General features: G+C 44.5%; 4 protein-coding genes across 5 annotated transcripts; 2 read left to right on the forward strand and 2 right to left on the reverse strand.

Annotated features, from left to right (window-relative positions):
- The first annotated feature begins 479 nt into the window (after positions 1-479).
- Positions 480-5,391, forward strand: LOC101772563 (transcription factor bHLH110). 2 transcript variants are annotated; one of them, XM_004967877.3, is made up of 7 exons: positions 480-929; positions 1,470-2,067; positions 4,006-4,182; positions 4,384-4,449; positions 4,757-4,822; positions 4,982-5,041; positions 5,150-5,391. In XM_004967877.3, exons 1-7 carry the CDS (start codon positions 775-777, stop codon positions 5,291-5,293), a joined length of 1,266 nt encoding a protein of 421 aa, XP_004967934.1. In that variant the 5' UTR covers positions 480-774; the 3' UTR covers positions 5,294-5,391. The 2 variants fall into 2 exon arrangements, with proteins under 2 accessions (XP_004967934.1, XP_004967935.1); XM_004967878.3 differs by having other exon boundaries at positions 481-929; positions 4,009-4,182.
- Positions 5,392-5,524: 133 nt separating this feature from the next.
- LOC101773261 (iron-sulfur assembly protein IscA-like 1, mitochondrial) lies at positions 5,525-7,558 on the reverse strand. Its single transcript, XM_004967879.3, has 4 exons — positions 7,391-7,558; positions 6,856-7,099; positions 5,945-6,062; positions 5,525-5,866 (listed from the first exon to the last, which is right to left on the reverse strand). Exons 2-4 carry the CDS (start codon positions 7,034-7,036, stop codon positions 5,773-5,775), a joined length of 393 nt encoding a protein of 130 aa, XP_004967936.1. The 5' UTR covers positions 7,037-7,099; positions 7,391-7,558; the 3' UTR covers positions 5,525-5,772.
- A 1,038-nt stretch (positions 7,559-8,596) lies between these two features.
- Positions 8,597-12,796, reverse strand: LOC101773801 (uncharacterized sugar kinase slr0537). The gene is made up of 8 exons (XM_004967880.2): positions 12,466-12,796; positions 10,416-10,679; positions 10,260-10,331; positions 10,140-10,178; positions 9,910-10,017; positions 9,685-9,782; positions 9,416-9,527; positions 8,597-9,082 (listed from the first exon to the last, which is right to left on the reverse strand). Exons 1-8 carry the CDS (start codon positions 12,646-12,648, stop codon positions 8,834-8,836), a joined length of 1,125 nt encoding a protein of 374 aa, XP_004967937.1. The 5' UTR covers positions 12,649-12,796; the 3' UTR covers positions 8,597-8,833.
- A 9,426-nt stretch (positions 12,797-22,222) lies between these two features.
- LOC101774205 (protein RER1A) lies at positions 22,223-25,587 on the forward strand. Its single transcript, XM_004967881.2, has 3 exons — positions 22,223-22,726; positions 24,702-24,882; positions 25,167-25,587. The coding sequence occupies exons 1-3, from the start codon at positions 22,359-22,361 to the stop codon at positions 25,215-25,217; spliced, it is 600 nt and encodes a 199-aa protein (XP_004967938.1). The 5' UTR covers positions 22,223-22,358; the 3' UTR covers positions 25,218-25,587.
- Positions 25,588-26,493: the final 906 nt, after the last annotated feature.

The raw sequence follows: 26,493 nt of genomic DNA on the forward strand, positions 1-26,493 counted from the left end.
TTTACTTTGATCGAACTGAACTAGATACTACTGTTTGTCCAAAATTGTTCCAGTAACTACTTACTAGTTTTCCTTTAAATCTGTACATCCATCAGTAGGTGATTTACAGCTTAAGATCTTTTCTACTTCCATTTGGTAGCAATGCAACATGATTAGACATCTACATCAACTCGTCAGACAGACAAATACTATATATATAGCAGACGGCAAGACAAATAATTGACATTACTTTGGCAGTTTTCCGTAGACCGTTTTCTTTTCTTGAGAACAATCTGTACCATTAGTACCAGTGACTGATCGATAAGGCGTTCTAGCCCTATATATGTCTAATGCACCCGGCGGAGAAAAGACTTGTCTCTTTGGTGCCATATGTTGAAGGCTATGCTTCGGGATCTAACGGCAGAGATCCTACTATATGATCGTGGCAGAAATGTTATAATGATGAGAGAGAGAGAGGGGGGAGAGAGGGAGAGGGAGAGAGAGAGAGAGAGTGGAGAGAGAGAGAGAGAGAGAGAGAGAGAGAGAGAGAGAGTGTGGAGCTTTTCTTCTTTGCTGATGCCTTGAAAGGAGGAATGGGAACAAAGGTACCAAGCAGATACAAAAGGAGGGGAAAGCGATGAAGCCTTATGGGCATCTCCATTTCTCAAACCCGATATAGCTTCCATTGGTGGGGTGTGTGTTCTTGAGAGATTCTAAAAGCTCGTCATAGAGTGAGACCTTTTCATCCTCCCCCTCTTGGAATTAGCATCGATTAAGATCCACTTTACAGCCACCATGATGGCATCTTCGTCCTCCTCCTCCAACCTTAGCGATCATCTCGTGCAAGATGACCTCCCATGGCCTTCTTCTTCCTCCCTGCCATTTGCTCCAACTCCTCACAGCGCCGTTATTGGAGGCAGCCATCAATGGAGCCAGCAACCTCCAATGCTGTAAGCACCTGGTCTAGCTCTAGCTAGCACTACTACTGTCGTTGCTTATGTTTACAATTCTCTCAGGGCCAAATCAAGAACATTTTCAAATTTTAATATTTTGTTTGCATTTCTTTCCATCTTGTTCCCACTCTCTCTCTCTCTCTCTCTTTCTCTCTCTCTCTCTCAAATTAAGGAAAATTTTAGGGATGTCGTAGAGTGTATTCATATCCTTTACTGCCTGGATTCTTCCTAGGATTTGGAGTTTTCCTCTGCATGCTTGTTCTCTTCCTCCCTGTTGTCTCTCTATGGAGTCTAGGGAATTGTAGCTCGGCAAAATGACAACTTTAGGCAGAAAGAGATAAACAAAGAACGGACGAAAACTTATGCCCATGACACCATCCATGAATTTGTTGGTTTCCTCCGAAAGGTTTCTGTGCATTTTTTTTTCCTTTTGTCATGGATGCCATATCTCACGTACACCATGCATTTCTCGTTTGGTCAGATGATTGGTCAGATGAATCCTTCTTCAAACTTTGACTAGATTCTTTAATTTTGCAGGAACTGTGGTGATCACCATCACTCCGATGAGCTTGAGGTGCTCCTCTCAGCACAAGGCCACAACCACAGCCATCACGCTGCTTCTCCATTGGCACCTCACCAGCTCAGCTCGCTGCTAATGATGCAAGACCTAGGGTTCCAATGGAGCAACTGCAGCTTTGCGGACGCCGTCTCCGTGCCCACGAACGGCCAGCAAGATGGCCACAGCAAGATCAAGGAGGAGCAGCCATTCAACCCAAGGTCATCGTCGTGCGCTGGCGCAGCCATGGCTTACCATGACATCGTCCTCGATGGCGGCGGCGGCGGCGGCGGCCTCCCCGCCATGGCCGCCGCCGGTCTGGACGGCGCCGTGCTTCCGAGCGTCAACATCTCGCGGCCGCCGCAGCAGCTAATGAAGGCGTGGCCGGCGGCGCCGCCGCCTCTCCCCGGCGACGCGTTCGAGATACTGGCGTCGTCGAGGCTGTGCAAGACGCTGCTGCTGAGCCAGGCTTCTTCAGTACTGCTCCATAATGGCATGCCTTTGTTGAGATCAGAGCATGTGCCCCATGGCCCTCCTCCTGCCCATCCCCAAGGACCATCCGGTGACAACTACAGGCAGGTCAGTCAAATTAAAGTACGGTGCGTAGACGTGTAGAGCTTGCATGCACAGTATTTTTTCTCAGACAGAACTGAAAGGAAAAGGATTTGGTAGCTACTAGCTAGTAATGAAACTGTAGGGCTAGAAAAATATATGTGTAAGTACCATTGCAATGCCGCCATTGTTTAACTAGCATTTGCCCAGAGAACTACATATATCCAGCAACCTAAAATACTATGTCTGACTCAAGTTTGATCATGAAAATTTTAGGAAAGCTCAAGATTGCATCAAACCACATGACTCATCAGTTGCAACTTGCAACTGCTGATGCGTTTTTTCTTTGGCTGAATAGCTAATGCATGATAATATGCATGCTGTTGTGTCTTAAAATTCAAGAATGAAGTATAGCATGCATAACGTTCAGAACCTGAACATATCTTGACTTAAAATATTAATTTATAGGTGATAACATAAGATCATTTTTATGGATTATTTAGAGTACTGACAAGTAAATTACTATGGTATTTGGCATCACCTCCAGAAACCTATACGCTGATCTAACCACCTTGTCGCCTACACAAAAACATTTCTTTTTAGCATGAACTATATGTGTGCAGGTAGCATGCATGCAAAATCGTTGAAAAGTCATTGGGAACTAGCTATCCTGGGGGGGGGGGGGGGGGGGGGGGGGGGGGCTCCAACTTTTAAAATTTTTTTTTTAACAAAATTTTTTCCAAATAAAATGGGGGGTGTTTGGGGCCCAAAATGGGGAGCAAAATTATTCCTATTTTAAAAGGGCTCCCCTCATTTTTTGGGTTTTTTTAGGGTCGTGACAAGTAAATTTCTATGGTATTTGGCATCCCCTCCAGAAACCTATATGTTGTTCTAACCCCCTTGTGGCCAACACAAAAACATTTCTTTTTCGCATGAATTATATGGGTGCAGGTAGCAGGCATGCAAAATGGTTGAAAAGTCATTGGGAACTAGTTATCTGGGGGGGGGGGGGGGGCGGCGGGCTCAAACTTTAGACATTTTATGTTAACCAACATTTGTTCAAATTATATGTAGTATGTTTAGTGTCCATAATTGTGTAGCAAGATTATTCATACTTCAAAATGCTTCCACGCTATTTTGGTTTATAGTTATATATAAATTAAATGATACATTATTAGAGAAATTAATAATAAAAGTCTACTTTTGAAGATTGAGCCAAAAAAAACTTTTTAAAAAAAAGACTTTGTACTAATAGTGTATATACTCCAGAGTAAGGAATACTTAAATAATGTAATGAGCCATATATGTAGTAAGTAGAACATTTTATGCCAAAAGACATTGAACTTTCATCACAGGACCATTTATTTAGTTCTGATCGATAGATCATGCTGGAGTGCAGCTAGAAGATGCATGGTTGGATAGCTCCTGGTGGGTACTACACACTACACAGCTCACTGCGTGCCTACCTACATGCATGATATGATGCCCTCCCCCTCCTCCTCCTCTCGTGCATCTGTTCCTTCCTGATGGATCTGCAGTAGTAGTGCTGGCAGGGCAGCTGAGCAAGCTTAGACCGGCTAGGCCCGGCCGGCCGGCCCTTGTTGTACAAGTACAGCCTCTTCTTTTTGCTCTGCGTGCGCGCAGCTTTAGGATCCGAGTGACCTGCGTCATCTTTTTCGGCCCAAGATCAGTACCGCCCCTAGCAGGGGCTCTGTCGATCGCTAACCTGCACCTTGAGTTAATTCAGCAACTGTTAATTCTGTTATTCCACAGGCTTTATTTGCCGTACTTACTACATGTGCTATCTGCAATAATGCTTCTCCCAATAAATTACTTGCTGAAAAAGCCTACTACGTTCCTAACTGATCAAGGAATACACCCTAGTAGTAAAAACATTTTTTGTGAAAAAATAAGTCAAAGTTCTATGTTAGCTTGAAATCGACATTCATGTGTGAGCCTTTGCAGCAGATGGTGGGTGCAGCTTTGGTGAACGAGGCAGCCGGAGGAAACCGCCATTGGAGCGCGGAGCACGACGCGGCGTGTCAAAAGGCAGCACGCCCGGTGCCGTCGTCGCAGGCGCCATCGTCGCTGAAGAAGCCTCGAGTCGAGTCGCGCGCCTCCACCATCGTCCCTTCTTTCAAGGTACGCACAGCACATATACACATGTAAATGCATATATGTGTGGAATGGATAGATGTTAACGTTGCTCCCGAGAAGAATATCATGCCTCGCCTCGTCACTTTGCTTCGATCAGCAGCACGTACACATTCTAGATAGGATATCTGCTGTTTTTCTTCGTGCTAATGAAGTATAGTAAGCATACTCATGCTGCCCTTTGATTAGGTAAGGAAAGAGAAGCTAGGGGATCGGATTGCAGCCCTTCAGCAACTGGTCTCACCGTTTGGCAAGGTAACATTTAAGACCTACTATTACTAGCAAAGATTGCTTGGACTTTCAGTATATATGTACTACCAGTATTTTGCAAAAAAAAAAACTATGTGAAAAGTATAGAGTGGATGCTCTGTTCATCCATCCGAAAATATAGTTCAGGATTACTCCCTCCATTCTAAATTGTAGGTTGTTTTAACTTTTCTAGGCTAGATATATCTATGAACTTGAAAAAGCTAAAATGACCTACAATTTAGAACGGAGGGGAGTGCTATTTTACCAGCATGTAAAAGTACTTACTGGTTCTATATCTAATAACTGTGTGCAGACTGATACCGCATCGGTACTCATGGAGGCCATTGGTTATATCAAATTTCTTCAAGACCAAGTTGAGGTAATGACTTTCAGTAACCATTTAAGCTTAGTCACACATCACTGTTTAGCTACGATTGAGAACTGATGATAAGCATGATTTTCAAGAAATAAAAAACCTTTCCATATACTAGCATTTGCTAGGATTTCCTCCTGACAGCAGTTTAATCACCCCCTGCAGACTTTGAGCGGGCCGTACTTGAAATCCTCCCGAAATAAGAAACCCAGGACAACACAGCGGGTACAGTACATTTTTTTGTATACATATAATCAACATTCATTTCATGTTTTTTTTATCCTGATGATGTTATATGCTGCTTTGTTTTGCATTGTTGGTGTGTTAAAACAGGGGCCTTCAGACGCAAATGGTGGGGAGGAGGAAACAAGGCTTGATCTGCGCAGCAGGGGGCTCTGCCTGGTGCCCCTCTCGTGCACGTCGTACGTGACCAACGAGAATGGAGCCTGGGCTCCACCAAACTTTAGGGGAAACTGATTCATGTCAACTAGAGACACAACACAGCAGTGTACTCGGAACTGATCGTAGTCCACGGTTAATCAGAGTTCTTCAGGCAAAAAAAAAAGAAAACACCATCTGTCTTTGTGTCGTCTCTGTATATTGATTCTTGCTTGGCCACACATAATATGGTTAGATTATCATCTTCTCCATAACACCCAAAAGAAAGAAATCTAGAGATAAACTTCAGAGAGCTCCGTTGGACAAGCATGGCGCTAAAAGATTGGTAACCATTCGAGGTCTTATATCGTGTGCAATCAAAATATACAAAACATGGATAAATGACTCCATGTTCATAACAGGCTGAGGCAAATGAAGAAGTACATGTATGTTAGGCGCATCCATTACATAACCACTCTTGTGGCATGTCCTGCAGGCCTGCTGCAGCACAATAGACCCAACAAAATCAGTAGCTGAGGCCTCCAATACTTTGTTACGCATTTACAACGCAAAACGCATCATGATGTGGACCCTTTGCTGCTTGTAGTCATAAAGGATTCACCGCAGCCACACTCCCCTTTGGAATTTGGGTTTATGAACACAAACTCGGACCTACAATAGGAATTTTGGTTAATTACTGAAAACAGATAAGCAGGGGCCAAACAAAACAGTCGCTATGAAGAGCCATACTTCAATGGATCGTCAACATAATCCATCTTGGTGCCGATAACATGCATCAAAGCCTTGGGGTCGATAAGCACTTTAACCCCTTTCTCCTCAACAAGCTCATCGAACTTCCCCTTCTCATCTGAAGTTAGATGATGGTTATATACAGCAAGATCAGAAGCAGCCAAGTGAAGCCAGCAGACAGCAGTAACAGCAAAAGAAAAGGGTTACACATTCAGAACACAATACAACGATTACGGCGGCATCAAATACCATGCATGTTCATAACTAGTAGAGCTCATTGTGTGGACCAATTTATGCAGACAAAATCATAAAGGTACCTGCCACTCTGACTTACTCACCATCAGCTTCTACCAAATTTTCACTGGATAGCAATGTTACACTTGGACGCTACAACTTGACAGACATGGCCAGGCTTTATCTAACACTGATTAATGCTGATGCAATTGTGAAAAACAGGGTATATGTTGGGCAAGTATGAGGAAACCATCCAATCAGGTATAATGACAGTAATTAAAATAACATTGAGCATCCGACCCAGATACCTAAATACCAACTAGATGGTAAAGAAAACTAAGCATGGTATAAGTTATAACTGAACACCATGGTCTCCACATATGCAATATGAATGATTCGACATGTTTAAGGCAGTGAAGCATATGGTATGGAATTCTACATATGTGATGTTAGGGACAGTATGCACCAAGATGTGTAGCAAGTGTGCAACATGAACTTATTGACTTTGAGGGGCATATCACTTTTTTCTTTCATTTCCGAGTTCTCCAAAATACTGTCTGAAGTTGTTGAAGACGGAGGTTCTTGATATGAAAGTGGAACCGTGAAGAACAGGTACAGGAATAAACAGGGAACTAGGCTACCAACAGTTGGTAGCCGAGACAAGGAAAGCAGCATACCGGCATAATTGAGCGTGTAGGAGAGGCCGTTGCAGCCTCGCGCTTTGACGCCGAGCCGCAGGTACGGCCGCTGCCTGAGGCTGAGGAGCTGCCGGATCCTGGACGCCGCGGCGTCCGTCAGCGTGACTGCCTGCCTCCGGATGGCCCTGTCGACCGCAGCCCTCAGCACGGAGGACGACATGGCTAACCGGCTGCGGTTTCCTCAGCAACCCCTCCTCCAAGAACAGGCCGCACAAGCAAAGTCCTAGCGGAATCACATAAAACGTCAATCGAATTGGACCGAAATGGAGATTCTGACAACCGGACGGATCAAGATGTCTCCTTATGAAACCTAGATTGGGCTAGAAACAGCTAACTAATTCGAGATGATATCCTGGCAAATCGATACTGCATGATAATTCCATTAGAAGAGGAGAGCGGGCGATGCGAGGAATTGATTGATACCCTCCCTTTCATCATCCGATTCCAGTCGAATCGATTCAATCCCAAGCGGAAGAGGTGAAGGAAAACTGACGAATCTCAGAGAGATGCTTACCTGCAGATTCCGATGGAAGGGACCGACGGCTGCCCGCACCAACGCACGCCCGCCCGCCTCGATCTCCTCCTCCTTACGCGGCCGCCCGCGCACCTCGCCGTGACGTGTTCCTCTTCCTTCCTCTCGAGACGTTTGGAAACCCGGATTGGAGGCGTCTGGAAGGCGGAGGCGGAGAGGAATGACGACGAGTTGCGCTTCGTCTCGTCGACTCTACCGGTGGGCCGACGGACCGGGCCTTTCCTTTAGGCCCACCAGATGCCTAGGACTGGCCCAAATTGAACATCGGGTACTTTGCAGAGAGTTGCATTAGGAGAAAAAAGCTAGCGCGCGCTGGTCGCGCTTCGCACGGCCTGCCGCGGCGCATTTGTACGGCGGCCCCTTTTAACTTTTGTCCATTTTCAATTCCGTTTGTACTACTATATTTATTTTAATAATATTTATAAAACTATATCTATAATAAATATATTTTAATATATTTTTATATTCTAGCAACTTATGTTGAATACATAATAGCTAGTTATGTATGAAGTGTGTAGCAACTTATGTATAAATCTATCAACACATTATATACATAAGTTGCTACTTTTTTCACCCAATATAGTTACGTATTTGATGTACCTATTTGAACTATCTCATTTGTCTCTGTATATATGGATAAATTAGCTCCGAAGAAGCTATTACATTGATTCTATATGAGTTATAATTAACATATAAGTTATCACATGTTCTCTATATAAGTTACTTCATATGAGTTGACTGATAATACCACTATTTTGTTTATATGTAAGTTGTTATACAGTTTGTTCATAAATTGCTAGTCATGTAAAATAGCATCAAAATATATCAGATATAGATCTTGTTTTGTAGATCTCATCACTAGAAACAGAATAGCGCAAACGGAATTAAAAACGGACCTAGTGAAAGTTGGGATCGTACGCTGCGCGGTCCGTTCCACTACGATTATCTCCCCCGTCCACTGGTATTTATTTGGTGGCATTTTATTTCCCAATTATTTTTTCCTTGACATCTTTCTTTCTCTGCACGCCTATGCAGTATCCTTTTTTTAGCACTCAAGCATGGTGCAGTACATCTAATGCTATTGCTAACTGCTGTTGAAGTGTATCTACCGGATATTACTCAGCTTACAGATTTTCTAAGAAGACAAGGCAAATTACTCGACTCAATTACACTAGCAGACACATGAAGTGAGGTAATCAATATATTCCATTCGATTGATTCATCTTAGGACTTAGGAGTGGTTCCGTGGTTCCCTTCAACAAATCAACTAATGTGCCAGGCTTGCCCTTCACCACGCCATGAATCAAGCATGGTAAACCAACAACATTCTAGCAACAATCAATAACGGGGGAGGCTGGAATATGGCCTCTTAGGAATGGTGAGATACAGCAGCTGGTGATGCTAAGCTACAGCAGCAGCAGCAGTTCAGTTCTTGAGCTCGGGGAGCAGCAGGCCCCTGGCGTGCATCTGCTTGTACATCCACTGCCAGTTCTCCGGCCGCACCTCCCCGCCCAGCGCCCGCGTCACCGACCCGCCGCTGCACGCCCCGACCTTGCAGCAGTCCTCCAGCGGCAGCCCCTTCACTAGCCCGTAGAGGAACCCGCTCGCGAACAGGTCGCCCGCTCCGGTCGTGTCCACCGCGTTGCTCTCCCCGATCGCCGGCACTTTAACGACCTGCATCCATTCATCCATCATTGCTGTTACAGACTTGTGATCGCATTTTTTTATAGCATTTTTTTGAAAGACTTGGTCAGTGATCAACACATGACACCAGTTGAATGAAAATACATCTTGCACTAATCTCCGTACATTTTTATTCTTGTAGTATTATTTTTAGGTTCTACTAAATATTCAAGCTGCTCATTTGTTATTTTGGTATACTGTGTGTATTGAGTGAAAAAGTTTGCTCGAAACATGTCATTCTTAAGAAACATTGCCATCGAAATTGGCTGCAACTACATTGTTAGCTGACTGTGCAGTTTACATTCGCCAAGAATTGAAACTCACCTGTTTGCCATGCTTTGCCATGCATCCCTTTGAAGCAAGGGTCACCACAGCCCATTTGCAGTACTTTCCCATGAATGCAAGTGCCTCCTCTGGATCTGATGTTGGACCTCCCCTGCAGATAGATACAAGCAACAGACAAACACCGGGCACATACTTTAGGTTGGTTGCACTTTGTCACTTCAAAAGGTGTGAACAATTTTCCCTTTTTTCCCGATCTTTTGTTATTTTCCTACTTACATACAGTAATAAACGATTATAGCAAGACTCACTCTATAAGCTCTCTAGCTTCATCCTCATTGGCGAAGCAAAGGTCAATGTTGCCAGTCTCCAAAAGGTTAATGAGATTCAACCTAGAGTCACGAACCATCTGCATGTATCCAATCAATCAGAGCAAAAATCATACTGTATTTACAAAGTTGATTTCAACTAAGCTTAGTTTAGTGGGTTTTTTTTTTGTGAGGAGAGCAATTAGTTCAGTAAAGATGCAACCAGACCTCGAAACTGGCCAAATCTAATGATACTGAAAGTCCTTCCTGTTTAGCAATCCTAATAGCTTCAATAATCTGTTCCATGTTCTGTTGTGCATATCTCACAACAAGCCACTGCATCAAAATAAATAGCAATGAAAATTCAGACTTAACAAAAACATGTGCTAGGATGTTTTTTATAAGAAGAATAATATATCACGAAACGGATGTGCACCAAAGAGGGAAAAGGAAAGCACCTTGGAGCCTTTGAAGTCCTCCTCTCTAAACTCATTGGCCTGTTAGATGGACAAATGATCTCACCAATCATAAGATTGTTAAGAGATGTAAATTTAACACTGCATCAGACAAGGGTATACCTGCAGCTTGACTGCACTAGATAGGCATGGCCGCATGGTGCGATTGCCGCTTGCATCAACCAAGCACGCACACTATAACAGGTATGCTTTTCAGCCTTATCCACTATGCAGTAAAATAAGGGCAAAAAAGATAAATTCTGGCTTCTGTTAGGCTACCTGAGCGGTGTGCCCTTTTTTGGGCCTTAATCTTGTGAGATCTACACCACTAAAACTCATATTGTCGACAAACAAAATGGCCTGGTTGTCATCTCCACAAGCTCCAATTATTCCAGTTGATATCCCAAAACCAGCTGAGAGCCCACGGATTGTGTTGGCAACGCTTCCACCAGCCATTGTAGTTATTGGAGTGAGATCATTGCGGGAAGGAAGGATGTGGGCATTCACTTCAGTAAGAATATGATTCAGCTCCTCAATGGACACCTGTACATAAAACTATTGTAAGATGAAATGCAGAACCCAACCCAATGACACAAAGTTTTGATTCCCCTTGTAAGCGATGCCAGGTTAGTTGCATTATCTTGATGCAAAACAACTCAAGGTTCAGAAAATATTTCATAATGCAAATGCAACCACAAAAAACAACAATAAAACACACTGGATGTGTGATTCTTCAACAGTTCAACATCCATGCGATAACTAAAAAGGTTGTAGACAGTTTTCAACTAGCATAACATATATTTCCACTTTTCTTGGTAGCTTTGATTCCAAATTTCTTTTATGTTGCATTAAAGAAAAATCTTATGATAGAATGGAATTGTTCCTGCACATGTATGCATGTGCCTTTTGCTTTGTTTAGAAGCTAAAGCCAAATGTTGCCTTCTTGGATTTATGCTAGTATGATGGGAAGGAAAATGATAACATTTCAGCATGTTCAACTGAAGAATCTCTGACTGTCAGTTCGTATATAAGAGAGTAGGTTGATTTGATAGATAGAGGGACTCTAACCTATTGCACATAATCCAGAAGATACAGGTACAAAGTATGACATTTTAAAATCTAGGTTGGAATCTAACTGCTACCAATTTATAATTTCATCTATCAAAAAAAAATGCATTATAGACTATCTTAGGAGCATACACTACTTCCTTACACAAGGGCAGCAGTCACATCATAAAGGTGGCAGGTGCTAATTAAGATTCAAGATCATTGCAAGTACTACTTTTCTCTCTTGACAATTACGGGGAACTCCTGTGTGGAGATCAAATATGACAGGGAGAAAAAAAGTAATTAGAATTTGACAAGATGCTGAGCCTGCAATCATGTATCTTTGCATAGAAAAGTCAAGAATGTCTGACGACCATAACTAGCATGGTGGTTTCTTTCACTACAAACTTCCACAGACTCTGGGGCATAAATAGTTAGGTGCCCGCAGACCAATCAGTTCAAGAAACGTTAGGCCATGCTTGACCATTCCTGAAGTGTGCAGTGCAGAGCATGCCAAACCATCAGGCAAGCACTTTCTCAATGAAAGCAACACCAAATCTATTCAATATAGCTGCATTTAACAAAGCAAAGTATAGACCACTTCAAATATAGGAAATATCTGTCTCTACGCCCACCAAAAGTACTTGAACTGTTCTGTTCAAGTACAGGAAGAGTGGAACCATGTGGAACAAAAGAACAGGCAATTTCTTGACAATCCGAGGAGACATAACATAAGTCAGTAGGGCATTCATTCATGAAAGCATGTGTCTTATAAAATATGAAACAAAATTAGCTGCACAAACCATTTCAAGAATAAAGAGTGCATCATAATCATAATATACAAAATTCGGAATGAGATTGAACAAGTTACTTCTGATGCAGCACTTAGGGTTTTTTTTCTCAGAAAAAATACAGAGGTCACAAAATTGAGTACATTAGAATATTGAAGAACAAGAGATCCAAACGTCACATGGCCGGCGGACAGCTAGAAAAGGAACATGGAGGGGACGCCAATTGAAGCTAGAATTCGGCCAGTGATGCAACAGCCTACCTCTAAACAACCACGTGATGGCAAATGATTCACCCGAAAATTCAAACAGGAAAAGAAACGGAGGGGACGGGGGAAGAATTCCGAGGGTGGCAATCAATACAGCATAAGTGGTTACTGGTTGCGATTTCAATTCGCAAATTGAACGGAAGAGTGCGCTTGGAACTGTTGAAGTGAATTACAACCATACGGGCCGCGTTGCGCGCGGAGGAAGAGGGGAGGAGCGCGAAGTACCTGCTGCGAGCCGCCGCGGTCGCCGGGGACGCGGTCGAGGAGGGACCAGTCGACGCGGGCGACGTGGTCGATCAGCGCCGAGAGCTGGAACCCCAGCACCGCGGGCGCCGCCGCCGCCGCCGCCTCCCAGCCGGGCCGGAGGGAGGACGGAGGCTGCTGCGGGTGCTCTGCCTCGGCGCCCATATGGGTCGGTCCAGGTGAATTGGCCGGTCTCCCTCCGCTGGCCCTCTCCTCGAGCGGAGGAGGAGGAGGAAACGGTCGCCGGCGCCGGCGGTGCGGGGGGCTGCTGGGCCCGTGTCGGGAGCAGATGGGATTGCAAAGCCTCCAAGGGGAGGGCTTCTTCGCCGCCGTTTTATAGGAGGTGGAAGAGGGGGCAACCTTCCTCGGCACTGTTCATCACTGCCCTTGCACGGATCTCGATGCATCTTGCTCGATTACGTGGATTATTGTCTCCGTCATTAATCACCTCATTATTATTATTATTGATTTATTTTCGATGGGTGATGCATGGAGTATGTACCACTACCACACCACGACTTACACAACCGCGCCGGCGCACCTACTGTATAACATGAGTCTTTTTTAAGAAAACGTTTCATGGATTATTTTTAAAAAACATGGATTATTTATTCATGTGTATGTCAAATTATGGGCACCGAGATTCAAACCAAAAACATTCCAATCATTTCATGATGATTTTATTGTGTCACAAGGAGTTACGTGTCTCAGATAGACGACATAGTACTGGGTCATGCCTATCCACTATGGATTAAACCCTATATGACGCTTTGTGTGTCTCATTAATCACTAATATGGTTATTTATCTACATAATAGATGATGTACCCATCGGCAAAAGACTGGACTATGTGTTTTATGAAATTTTACCAAAATACAATGATCTACCACCCCATTGATGTTTAAGTCTTTATATGGAATGATACTTTGGTGTTATATTGATGGATGCCCACTTCAAAAGAATCTTTGGCTCTGCTCCTGTAGCGAAGTGATTCCAGTGACTTCGTCTAGTCTCTCGTAAGCATTTGTATGAGTAGGGTATATTAATGAAATATAAAGTACGTACTCTCTCTGTTCCAAATTATAAGTTATTTTTATTTTTTTTAAAATTCATAAATTTTGCTGTGCACCTATATATATATGGTGCCTTGATATAAATATATAAAACCTAAAACGACCTATAATTTAGAATAAAAGGAGCACCTAGGATTCGATACCTAGTGAGTAGAAGGTACAGTCAACTCCGCTAGACATGCAAAGCAACACTTGACTCTTCCATATTTCTGAATTATAATTGTATGAAATTATGTGGCTAGGTACAGATCCATCCATGGCTTCTCCAATTATACATTTTGTGCAAGTGTGCATACAATTCGTGATTGCGGGTTATGGCCTAGGAACCACCTTTTTCACCCTGCGGGTAAATGACGATAGTAAGACTGCACTGGTCAAAGTTTAAAACCGTCACTAAATTGGTACAGATACATGGAACGTATATGATGCAAACCATCTATCCCGTGCAGCTTTGGAAACTATGAATCAAGATCACAAGATGCTAATCCAATGGATAGGATTAGTAGTGGGATTATTTTGCAGTTAAGCCCCTCCACCCGCCGACCACTTTTGATGCAACACCTTTTTCATGATAGGCAAAATTAAACCTAATTAATCCATAATTAGCACATGTTTATTGTACCATCACATGGGCTAATCATGAACTAATTAGGTTTAATAGATTCATCTCACGAATCAACCCTCATTTTTATCATTAGACTATATTTAATACTTCTAATTAGTGTGCAAACATTCGATGTGATATGGATTAAAGTTTAGTTGGGGTATAAGCACCCCCTAACTTGCACATTGGAGCGACATCTCGGATCTTTCACCCATCATTCACGCTAGCTACTAGTAGTATTTTGTTGCAATAATAATACTCCCTCTAACAGCCGTTCGTTCTTTAGGCTAGTGGCGCATATTCAGTCTGACGAAGAAACCCCTTTTCTTTTCTTTTTTCGCGGGTAAAACCCCTTTTCTTTTGTATCGTAGTGCTCTGTTTTCCTTTCCTTCGTAGTGCTTTGTTGTTCTTTTGAATCACCGGAGCACACATGCACACACACACAAACCAAAACAAAACAAAAAAGAAAAAGGAAAAAAAAACTATGATGGCACGGTGCAGTTGCGCTGCAAATTTGGGTCCCTGCAACTTTTGCTTAAAGAAGGCACAAGGGAACAAAAGGTGCCGGCTGAAAATGAGAATGACAAAGTGATTAGGATATGATTATAAAGTTGACGGAGGCCGCGCCTCTGTGGTTGCTCCAGTGCTTCGTGGGAGTTCAGAGGAAATAACCGGTCGTTGCCGTTCGTGCGTCCGATTTGGCTCGCGTCAGCTGGCCAACGAGGCAGCTATCTCCGTCTCGCGCAGTCGCGCGGTAGAGCCACTGGCATTCGCCATTCGCTCGCGCTGCCTGTTGGCCATTGACTCGCGTCAGCTCCCGTCAAGGAGGTCAAGAACAGCCTAGCAGCGGCCGATCCGATTGATCCACGGGAATTTTCTCGGCAGCTTCCCGTTCCGGCAGACGGGGACAAATCCGTCGGCCGGCTCGGTGTGGTACCCAGCTTCCGTCAGGTACAGTACACAAGTGGGTGACACGATTTGCGTGTGCCAGGAAACTACACGTATGGGGGTGGTGAAGCCGTGGTAATAAATTGAGGACAAATCAATCACAGTCACGTAGATGTTCCACTCGGTTAATTATTGTACCAGTACCGTATACCATGTCGCACGCTAGGACTAGAGAAAATTCCTTATATGCCATAGAAATTATACCCATCCTTTCGATACTATAAAAAACTAGCTATGTGCCACCGCCCACTGCCATTAATTTTTCTTGGAGCTCACCGGTCGCCGTTACGGCACACATGTAGCTCTGGTTCCAATTGAACCGCATAGCGTTGAGCTCGGTATATGTAAAGAAAAGAAAAATCGTTGGCCGCTACCTCCAGTTCTCCTTCTCTTCTTCTTTCCCCTTGCAGGTACTGGAGTACCACTGCAACTGCTCGAATCAACAGCTGCCGCTAGCCCAGTAGCCAAATCTTTCAACAAAAATGAGTTGCGCGCCCCTTCTTGAGCCTAGATCTAGCGTCGCAACTTCCGATTGTAGCATAAAGGAGCTTGATTTTGGTGACGAGGGTCTCGTTTGTGGCGGCATCTACTCCTCTACTACTTGCGCACCTCCATGGCCGCCGTCTCATGTAGCCATCTGCTGGTGTGCTACTTCCCTCTGCTGCTGCACTCCCTTCCTCCTCTACTGCTCGCTGCTGCATGCCCCACCTCCGTGCTCCTGCCCGCTGCAGAGGGTGGCGTTGGGGGCGGTTGGACAGATAGGGCGTGTCGAATCGGGCCGCTAGGTGCAGCAGACCAGGTGGGCGCCGGCGCGCCGTCTAGCGGTTGAAGGGAGGGTCACATGATGATTTTTCTTTTTCCTTTTTCTCCCCAAGTTTTGATCTTTATTATATGCACATAGATGATTACACACTTTATCCATCTGTATTCTTATTAAATTTTTTTCATGCACGTTTAGATAGTGTTTGGTTCAGCAAAATGTAACGTAACCTATCTACACTGTTAATTGATTACGTTATATCTTATTTGTTTCACCGCCGCCTGTAAACGAGTCCCACGTAATCAGATACCGGCCGAAATCTGATACCCCTCCTTCTCCCCCGTAACGAGATCTCAGTTCTCTTTTCTAGGAAAAGTGAACTTTGTGCATGATGTATTAATCGATACCGTTACATCCGCTGTAGAACCAAACAAAACAGGGAAACAGTGATCTCACTGCCAATGGCAGTGTAATCCATTTCCCGTACCGTTTGTGTTACCAGTTGGTGAAACAAACACTATCTTAGTGTGCTGAACCAGCCAAATGGTCCTACCATTACAGCACTAATCACGTCACTTGCCATGATTAGTGACATTGATGTGTGGAGCCTCTGCTACGAGGTGAGCAGGCAACACGTGCACTATGGCCACGATTATATCCGTAATCACATGCCCTTCTCTTTAATCTCCTTTCACATGGAGACGACGGGGCCTCTCCGATCGCTTGGAAAAAGGATAAATTTAAGGAAAAGCTTACAAATACATGGGCGATCTCGATAAATGGTTAAACCTGAGTTGTATGCAAAAATGTTTACACCCAAACGACCGTCACTTACAGAGTGCTATGCCTATGCCAAAAATGGTTAAATTATCTAGCAAAGGGTGTGCCTAAAAAGCTCGCAAGCCGACACGGCGGGGAGTATCTGATTGGGAATCGTGGGATCCAGGCCGGCCAATGGCGGGACGACAGCTTAGCCCCCGTCCAAGCACATGGCCCCCGCGGACAGTGACGAGTGACCACCCAGATAGATACTCTGCGCGCGCTCCAGCGTCCGGCCCAGGCCCAATTCATGCATGCGAGTACACCACTTGAGTATAGTAGCCCTGCAGCAGCAGCAGCTATGCTGTGGTAGGATGACACAACTGCTCGTCTGCTCCTCCCGTTCACGAGTAGCAAAGCATGTCGCAGTGTCGCAGTGTTTTTTAAAAAAAAAAAAAGCATGTCGCAGTGTCATGTTGGCGTGCCCGTGGGATTTGTTCGTGGGGTGTTTGTTTCTCTAGGATCTCCTAAAATTTCTATCACATCGAATGTTTAGATACTAATTAGGAGTATTAAATATAGACTAATCATAAAATCAATTGCACAGATGAAAACTAATTTGTGAGACGAATCTATTAAGCCTAATTACTCCATGATTTGATAATATGGTGCTACAGTAAACATATGCTAATGATGGATTAATTAGGCTTAATAGATTCGTCTCGTGAATTAGCCTCCATCTGTATAATTAGTTTTATAATTAGCTCATGTTTAGTCCTCCTAATTAACATTCGAATATTCGATGTGACATGAATTTTAGGAGGTTCCAAAGAATCAAACACCCCCTCTGAATACCAGACCACGAGAGAAAGAAAAGGAGAGGAGAGGAGGCATGAATCATGGTGATGCATATTCCTCTCTCTCTCTTAGCCCTTCCTCTAAGTGTGTTCCAATAGGCATTTGAGAAATGGCAATCCGACGTGGCAAACGGCTAGGTGCTGTTAACTGGGCCCTGGTGGCGGCGGGTGCACATGATGATGGAAAAGGGACACCACGCCTGGCCGAATACGACGAGCGGTAGTAGCTCCCAGCCTCGCGGCAGGCGCAGGCGCAGGCGCAGGCGCATCTCATGGCTACTGCCGGCGAAAACAAACAGAGCAAGATGCCCCGTACGTGACGGAGTGAGCGAGTGACATCAATCAGCCGGAGTAGGCGCGTGACAGCCGGTGAGAAGGGGACGGGAGGAAGACCGAAGACGCACTCCGAAAAACACGTGAACGAGAGGGGGTTTCTGGGCGGCTTTTGTTTGTTCCGGCTGGACGGCCGGCGGCCGGGGCTCCACCGGCCGAAAGTGACAAACCGGCGATCCGAGAATGATACTCGGTGCCCCCACGCGCGCATGATTGCGTCTTGTTTCTTAAAGATTTTGCCTGCTGCTGTGGCTCCTCGTCACGGCAATGCTTCGACGGCAAAGGTCCCGTTGCCCCGAGACGATCGTGCAACGGCTCGCAAAATCGCAGTGCGCGCGGCGCAGGCCGGAGCACTTTTTCTTTCTTTTCTCCGTTTCTTTTCCTTTTCTTTTTCCAACGAACCGCTGAGCAGGCGAGCACGAACTGCTACTGTGTGAGGTAGTGAGGGCTAGTGTAGGCTAGCTGAACAACAAACAAATGGACCGAGCCAACAACAAGGCCGGAATTTGATGCGCCTGCCAGCCTACACCCGTAGGCTAGCTCCTCTGCGGCGGCACTGCGTGTGGCAGGTAGTGGTGACTGGTGAGTAGCGCCCACCGCAGCATCCATGCGTTCCTCTCGTCTCTCTCGCGCATCCGGCCGAGCCGGCAGCGCAGCGGCCTCACACGCAAGTGGATCGTCTGGTCGACACGGCACCGCGCGGCGGCGGGGCCCGCTCGCAGTAGCAGCCACGGCCCACGCACAATATTGTTTGTAGCAGATGAAAACTCTCGTTGACGTAGGGCATTGACCTCCCAACCGGTCCGCCGGCATCGATTCGTGATCGATCCACAGTTCCACACACTCTCTCGGAGTCTCCCGCAAGCGCTTTCATGCATCGCCCGGAAGAGCATTCCAGCACGCAGCAGCAGGCCAGCAGCAGCAGGCCAGCAGAGGAGAAGTACCGGGCCGCGGACCGATTTTTATCTGGGCCTTTCACTAGGGTTAGCTTGAGCAGCCCACGACGGTCCAGAGCTTACTTCCTGTCTGGCCCAAGGTCTAGAGGATTCACAGATTTGATCTGGGCCTCTTGAGGCTAAAGAAGGTCAGCTCAGCCCACGCTTCGGAACTTCCTTCCTTGCCTGCGCAGTAATTTTGTTGTGAGCGGCCGTTTAAAACAGAAAAAGAACAGCCCAGTCCATAGGCAGTATTGGGCTATCTATTTCGGCCTAGGTCTCTTCTCACATCGGCTCTTTTTTGGGCCAGTCCATATTGCGTCAGAAGGTTAACTGGGAATTACTGTATGTGCGTTTTCGTTTCTTTTTGCATGGCCCCATTCAAACGAGAATCAGTTCATGCATGACACAACAGCACAACATTACAAAAATTTTCTTGATTTGGATTGGAAGTTGTGTGCAAATGGAAGCAAAACCATATGATCCGTTACCTTAAATTAGTGTTGTTGACGGACTGTGTCAAATTGTTGATTCAGATTAGTTTTTTTTCTAAGTCTAGATTCTAAAAGGCAAACTTCTATGTAAATATGATGCTAGAAGTCATTTTGCACAGAGCGTAGAAGTCAAGTTGAACATAAGCTACTTCAATTCGTGTAAATTGGATGCTTGGAATCAATTTGAGCATAGCCTATTTTCTAGATAAAAATAGCAATAAGTTAATTGTAACATAAGCTATTTTAAACTGTGCAAATTGGATGCTGGAAATTAGAGCATTTTTTTTTATAAAATAGCTAGGAATCAATTTGAGAGTAAGCTATTTTATAGATAAACCAATACAGGAGTTGTAACAATATGTTTAATAAATGAGTTGTTAGTTAGACTTCATATTCCCTATCCAATGGAAAGGTTGGATGGCTTCTTATGTTGGAGAAGAGAAAAGGAGCATCGCACTAACACACAATTGGCAATAAAGGGCTAGTGACGCCAAGGGAGGAGCACCTCAACAATTGCCTACATGCGCACCTGATATTTTCCGTACTAGTCCATCAACCCATGCATCCACATGAGTTTTAAACCTTCTTACTTGCAAACAAAAGAAAATTATACTCTCATGATAAAAAACAATAGCCTGTCTGACAAATGGATGAAAAGTTAAAATTCGGCACTGTTTATAATGTTTTATGTTTTGAGCATCATGCAATTTTCTTATTACAACTTTATTTGAGAACATTTTCATTCAATAAGTAGTTATTTGAACTTCAATCATCAGAAGCTCTTTTTTAATGTAATGTACCTCCCTACAATACTTATATTCCTAGGAAAAGAGAAGAGCTCGAAGAATTACACTGCGAATATTATTCAGTAGTGTAACCTCATCCCGTGATATCATCCCTTAACCACCATGCAAACCACCTTTCGTGCAGGCTCTGCTTATAACATAGGTGGTCGTGTCAGCTTCAATTGAGGACGACATGACATGGGTGTGTCTAATCAGCATGCGCGCCAGCAACGAATGCAACCATCGATTTCCGACAAAGCGAGTTTCCCTGCCTTCGCGCGCGATGACTTTCCGCACATGCGCCCTAGACATGGTTCCACCAGCGGTCACCCACTATCCCCACGCCTGTCCAGCAGTGACCCCGACGCATTTCTCTCTGTAACCCAACTTTTGTATATAATTTATACACATAAATTTATATAAGACAAAAGTTATGCACACAACATTAAAGAAAACACATTAAAACACACAAAATATATGCAAACGTATATACAACAAATTATGTTGAAAACTTATGCTAAATTTAATCATATAACAAACTTATAGGCATAACTTTTTGCAAAAAAAATAATCAATATAACTTATGAAAAAAAGAAAAACTTATGAAAATGTATTTATATATATAAATTATATGCATAACTTTTCCAAATTTATCGAATAAAAAAACAAGGAAGAAAAGAAAAAAAGAGGTTAACCGGCCTCGCCGGCGCTGGGTCACCAGTGCTGCGTCATTGCCTCCCTGGATTCACCCTCCCGCAATGGGCAGGTGTCCTGTGGCGAAGAGGAAGAGGAAGCGCCACCGTCGCACCCTCCGGAGCCACTGCCGCAGCTCTACTTATCGGAAGCACACGTCAGTCCTCATCTCGCCGGCCACCACCGAACGCGAGGCTTCCGGATCCGGCCTCCTCTTCGGCGGCACGCGACGTGAGGAGCTCGAGCTGCCTGGTGACGAAAGGGAATGGGAAGGGGAGTCCGCATGGTTGCCACGCGCGGAGCTCGCAGCGGCTCCTCCCGAACCTGACGTGATTTCATAGAGGAGAGTGAAGAAAACAAACCCTAGTATCCCGTTTCTATCATAGGGGCGGCGTACAAATGGATTTACCGGAGAGTGGGTAAAGACCCGAGTAATGCATGGGCATCACAAAAGGAAAAATAGGTATTTTGATCCCTGGACTTTGTACCGAGGGTCAACTTCGTCCCTTAACTTTCAAATTGGTCAATTTAGTCCCTCAACTTTTGTTTTTATTTCAAACTCGTTCTTGTATTGATATGTGGCTCCGTATTGGCATGAAACTAATACGAAAAGTCCTTTTTACCTTGACTCTTTTCTCTCTTTATTTTTCGCCTTTAGAACTACAATAACGTGTATATTTGCCGAGGAACTATGAGGATGCATATATTTACCATGAGGATGCATATATTTACCGAGGAACTATGAATATATACATGGAGCATGTATAACACACCACGAGTGTGTGAGCACATGTTGATTTTAGAGCATGCGTACACACATTAAGTTATATATATATACTAAAAGAATATGATTAAATACTTGTTTGAGTATAGACATATCGAATGCGTATGAGCACATGAATGACTTTAAAGATTACGAGTAGATACACTTTTTAGAAACCATATTTTGTGTTAGTTTAAAAAATATATTATTGTGTGTATGTATTAAGGGAGTATGAGCACATACATGTTTGATTTACATGTTCATGGGCAAACGGGATATTTTCGCATTAGGCTTATGCTAACATAGAATACTATATTAGCACAAGGATTTGTTTGACCCAAAAATGAATGTCAATATGAAAGTTGAGGGACGAACTTGATCCCGTAAAATTTAAGAATAAAGTGGCTATTTTGCCTAAAAGAAATATTAATGATCAAATTACGCATTGGTTGCACATGCGATACAACCTAAACGATTTTTGTTGTCAGTTCGTAACCTGAGACGGTATTCTCTGACCGCAGGCACGGAACCATAACCATCGAGCAGGAGCAGGATAGAATCCTGAATTTGGCGAGGACGGCAACGCCGCAACGGCATATGCCAACGGCGAGACCCATCACTTTCTCATCCGGTTATCCCCCGCGCTCGATCTGGCTGGCTGCTGGCCTGCTGCTTGAACGGAACGCCCACCAAGCAGCAAGTAAACGGCACCGACTCCCAACCGGAAGAGCCGAGCCGAGCCAAGTCTCCTCCTCGTCTCCTCCCCAACCTCCTCCCCTCCCCTCCCGTCCCCGACTCGACCCCCCTCGCCTCTGACCCAGCAGGCTAGGGTTCCGCCCCCACCCCACCCGACCCCACCCCGATCCGATCCCATGGACGGCGGCGACTCCTCCGCCGCCGGCGCCGGCGGCGCCGTGGCCGCGGCGGCCAAGTGGCGGAGCGACGCGTCGCGGGCGTTCCAGTACTACCTGGACCGCTCGACGCCGCACGCCACGGGGCGGTGGCTAGGGACGCTCGCCGCCGCCGCCATCTACGCTCTGCGGGTCTACATGGTGCAGGGCTTCTACATCGTCACCTACGGCCTCGGGATCTACCTCCTCAACCTCCTCATCGGCTTCCTCTCCCCCATGGTCGACCCCGAGCTCGATCCCTCCGCCGCCGCCGAGGGGCCGGCGCTGCCCACCAGGGGATCCGACGAGTTCAAACCCTTCATCAGGCGCCTCCCCGAGTTCAAGTTCTGGTCAGATCCCGCCTCCCCTCCCCCAGATCTGTTTCCGCTCCTCGCCAGATCCGCGTTTTTTTATTTCTTATTACTGCACCTGCTCCGGCAATTCGCTACTTGCCCGTATGTATTTGCCCACTGGAACGGGGCGATCGGGTCGGTTAGATAGCTACTTGACAGCTTCTCGTAATTTATATAGAGCCGTGTTAATCGGCATTTTCAAAACCGATTAGTTTCCTTTACTGCTCAAGTTACTATTTCTCAGCTACTGCTGATCCCCCTCCACAGTAAATAGGCATTTTTCTCGACCGTCTGTGGCAACCCACTGCCCTCCAGGTTCTTCCACTGAATCAATCAATGGAAGACATCGTGCAGTTCATTCGGTTGATGAGAAACTGGCAGGAGAAAACTTTTAGCTTGTAGAGCACAAATCCTGGAGTGTGTGTGATCTATCAACAATTGCTTTAGTCATAGAAGAAAAGGGTTGCAAAATTTTTCTGTTGGGAAGTTCGTGTGTCACCTGATTATGGTTGTTTAGTTCCAAGTCAGCTGACCATGCATTTAGTTGCACAATCATTGTCAATCAGTGCTTATTTGTGCTGCATACTGATTTGCATATCCTCCAGCAACCCGAAAACCAAGCATTGTTGCATATTGGTTACCTCTTAAACTACAATCAGTTCCTGAATAAATCACTCAAGGCATGTTGCATCCCTTCAATTCCACCATACCGTTTGGAATTCCAGTGGATGAAAATGATATAAACATACTCTAATGATGTTGTTGCACCACCATGTAGCAGAGAAAATTGTCACTTATTGCTTCTGGTCCTCCCAGTTGAAGCGGACCGTCAGGTAGGTGGCAATATCGTTGTATGCAATGCCCATGTGCTTGGTAACAGGGGGTTTCTTCGTTGAAACTAGAATTATTCTGAAGCGCCTTCGTTTTAGTTAAAATATATCTGTTTTAAATGGTGTCTATCTGGATTAATCGGAATTTCTGAAATTTTTGGTGAAATCGTTGTGAGGAGTTCTCTTTCTTTTCTCTTTGTTAATTTGTCTGGGTCACCATCACTTGTGGTCTCTGATCTGCCTGGTGCATAATCCATATTTTTCTTTTTCCAAAAGGTAGCCAGACAATAGCTTTTCAATGTCCTGATTATTGCACATTCAAGAACCTGAAATCTCTCTCATTGCCTAGTTACTCAACTACCCCTGAGCCTTTGTAGATTGGTGATTATGTCTGTCTAGGCAATTAGGCATTGCCCATGTGCTTGGTGCGGTGTTTTAAGTTATACCTTGTCTTTATCCTCGATGTCATTGCATGTGGGATGGTTTTGTGGAAATCTCTCTAGCTACATCTACATCTACATGGGATGGATTTACTGTATAGCTAAATATGACAACTTATAAGTTCGTATGTAATTTGAATCATTTATAGTTTCTGTGAGCTCTAGTGGTAGATTTCTTTTTAGACAAGTTTGAAGTGTTCTCGCTTTGGTAAGAGGTCAGATAGATGGATTCTTATGTTTTCTTTTTGAACTAATTGTAGTTTTTGAAATTTATAGTAATGCTTTTCAGAAGTTATCAGTGAGTGGTTCAATTTTTCATCAATAGTTCACCCTCACTAGTGTCGAGTATTCTTTTCTTCATTTTGTGCGTGTTGAGTAAACTATTGCCATCTGCAAGGTTTTATTTTGGAAATGCTATTGGGTAGTATGCATAAAAATGCAACGTATGAAGTACTTTGACTGCTTTCTATGTTTTCCGAACTCAAGTTTCCTCCTTTTAGGGTGTCATTCTGAGTGTCACCCATGTAATGTGAATTTAGATGCAGCACAGCATGCAAAAATATAATGCATGCGTATTTGCTCATCCATTTTCGAGTATTTTCTAAAATAGTTGTTTTGTTTTGTTAAATCTTAATGCTGAAGATCTTTCTTAAAGTTCCAATCCAGTATACCCCCCATAACAACCATTTCTTTGTCTTTCAGGTATGCAATCACAAAAGCTTTTGTTATAGCTTTTGTGATGACTTTCTTCTCTGTGTTTGATGTTCCTGTCTTCTGGCCCATACTCCTTTGCTACTGGGTTGTTCTCTTCGTCCTTACAATGAAGCGCCAGATTGTGCATATGATCAAGTACAAATATGTGCCCTTCAGTATTGGGAAGCAGGTCAGTACTACTGTTTAAACTTGTTGACTTTTGTTTATTCGCTAAATGGTTATGTGCTGAAAGTCTACTGCTGTGGGTACCAAGGGAGTTGCATGTTTAAATAACACATGGACAGTGGGGGTTTTCTAGCATTTTCATTAAACACCATCAGTTATGGTCCCCAGATCAATTTTACCTTTATTTTGTGATGTTCAAGAAATGCTTGTGTAGTAGCTGCAAGTTGTTGTTAGGTGAAGTGTCAGTTTTTTTTTCCATTCCTCATGATTTGCCCTGACTGATGCCAGAAATATGGTGGGAAGAAGAGCGGCTCGAGCAGCAGTTCCCCAAGAGACTGATCCCGTACCTACCCGTAGGAAGCATGGCAGGGGAACAAGATACGGTGGATGATGATATTTGATGTGCTAAATACCAAGTGTAATACTTCATTCATATCTAGAGGTAGACGGATATTCGCTCCTGTTTCTGACTTGGGTTCACGGTTTAATTCGATATTGCGCTTAGAAATGCTTCCTTATGTGCGTGTATAGCGTGTTTCACTCTGATAAATTATTTCGTTTAGTTAAGGCACCCCATATCTCAGGATCCCAGAAATAAGTGGCACGCGAAACTCTGTCCCAATGGGAGGCGTGCCACTAGCTTGTCTTTGTACCAAACCGGAGCAGAATGCCAAACTTTGAGCACTAAACTAAAATTCATTTGACTTTACTATGTCTTATAAACTTTGCATATTCAGAAAATTTATGGTCCTTCGTGTCGTTTAGATATTTAACGTGAAACGGTGAAAATGTACCTCGTGTTTTGCTGTCTGGGTGACAACCGTCGTTGGTAACACACTCCCCAAGATGTACGCAGCGTGCGCGATGCCCAGCGCGAGAGGAGCCTCTGCAGAATCGTTTTCTCAGGAAGAACCAGGCAGGCCATGTTTAGTTCCTCAAAACTCCCAACTTTGACACTAGGTAAAAAGAAGATTTCCCATCACATCAAACTTGCGGTACATGCATGGAGTACTAAATGTAGACGAAATTAAAAATTAACTGCACAGTTTTGTTGTACTTTGCGAGACGAATCTTTTAAACCTAATTAGTCAATATTTGGATAATAATTCACAAATACAAACAAAACGTTACAATATACTATAATGCTATAATAGTAATTTTGTACCTTCAAACTTTGATCAACTAGGCGCGTACTGAAACCTCGGATCATCAAAAGAGCAAGCAAAGTGCACAACATGCCAAGGGACCGAGCAGACATGACTTCATCCATTGGGCCAGAATAGCAGCCGTGCAGGCAGCCCACCAAAGTGCTGCCTAGCCCAAGAATGATTTATCTTCAACCTCGTTCAATGCACGCCCTGCATGCTCGTCAGTTCGTGTGCGGCTGCGCTAGGGGGGATGGCAACGGGGCTATCCCCGTCGGAGTCCGGCGGAACATTCTGCCCCTTGAGTAAACTGTAAACTAAGGTCCCATTTGTTTGGGCTTCTGGCCAGCTTCTGAACCGCCGAAGCTGGAAGTCCAAATAAAGAGCAGGCTTCTCAGCGCAGCTTTTGCAATGTTAAAAATTCACAGAAGCTGCCGTAGCATGGAAAGGTCGAAAGCGAGCGAAAATGA

The sequence above is a fragment of the Setaria italica genome, chromosome V (assembly GCF_000263155.2).
Source record: "Setaria italica strain Yugu1 chromosome V, Setaria_italica_v2.0, whole genome shotgun sequence".
Classification (NCBI taxonomy): domain Eukaryota; kingdom Viridiplantae; phylum Streptophyta; class Magnoliopsida; order Poales; family Poaceae; genus Setaria; species Setaria italica.

Coding starts and splice junctions, on each gene's coding strand:
- LOC101774205 (XM_004967881.2), top strand. CDS start 22,359: ATGGACGGCGGCGACTCCTCCGCCGCCGGCGCCGGCGGCGCCGTGGCC. Junction 22,727..24,701: donor CTCCCCGAGTTCAAGTTCTG/GTCAGATCCCGC, acceptor TTTGTCTTTCAG/GTATGCAATCACAAAAGCTT. Junction 24,883..25,166: donor CCTTCAGTATTGGGAAGCAG/GTCAGTACTACT, acceptor GACTGATGCCAG/AAATATGGTGGGAAGAAGAG.
- LOC101773801 (XM_004967880.2), bottom strand. CDS start 12,648: ATGGGCGCCGAGGCAGAGCACCCGCAGCAGCCTCCGTCCTCCCTCCGG. Junction 10,179..10,259: donor CTAGTGCAGTCAAGCTGCAG/GTATACCCTTGT, acceptor TCCATCTAACAG/GCCAATGAGTTTAGAGAGGA. Junction 9,528..9,684: donor GAAGCTAGAGAGCTTATAGA/GTGAGTCTTGCT, acceptor ATCTATCTGCAG/GGGAGGTCCAACATCAGATC.
- LOC101772563 (XM_004967877.3), top strand. CDS start 775: ATGATGGCATCTTCGTCCTCCTCCTCCAACCTTAGCGATCATCTCGTG. Junction 930..1,469: donor AGCCAGCAACCTCCAATGCT/GTAAGCACCTGG, acceptor TTAATTTTGCAG/GAACTGTGGTGATCACCATC. Junction 4,183..4,383: donor CCATCGTCCCTTCTTTCAAG/GTACGCACAGCA, acceptor CCCTTTGATTAG/GTAAGGAAAGAGAAGCTAGG.
- LOC101773261 (XM_004967879.3), bottom strand. CDS start 7,036: ATGTCGTCCTCCGTGCTGAGGGCTGCGGTCGACAGGGCCATCCGGAGG. Junction 6,063..6,855: donor CTACACGCTCAATTATGCCG/GTATGCTGCTTT, acceptor ATCTAACTTCAG/ATGAGAAGGGGAAGTTCGAT. Junction 5,867..5,944: donor TATGTTGACGATCCATTGAA/GTATGGCTCTTC, acceptor TTCCTATTGTAG/GTCCGAGTTTGTGTTCATAA.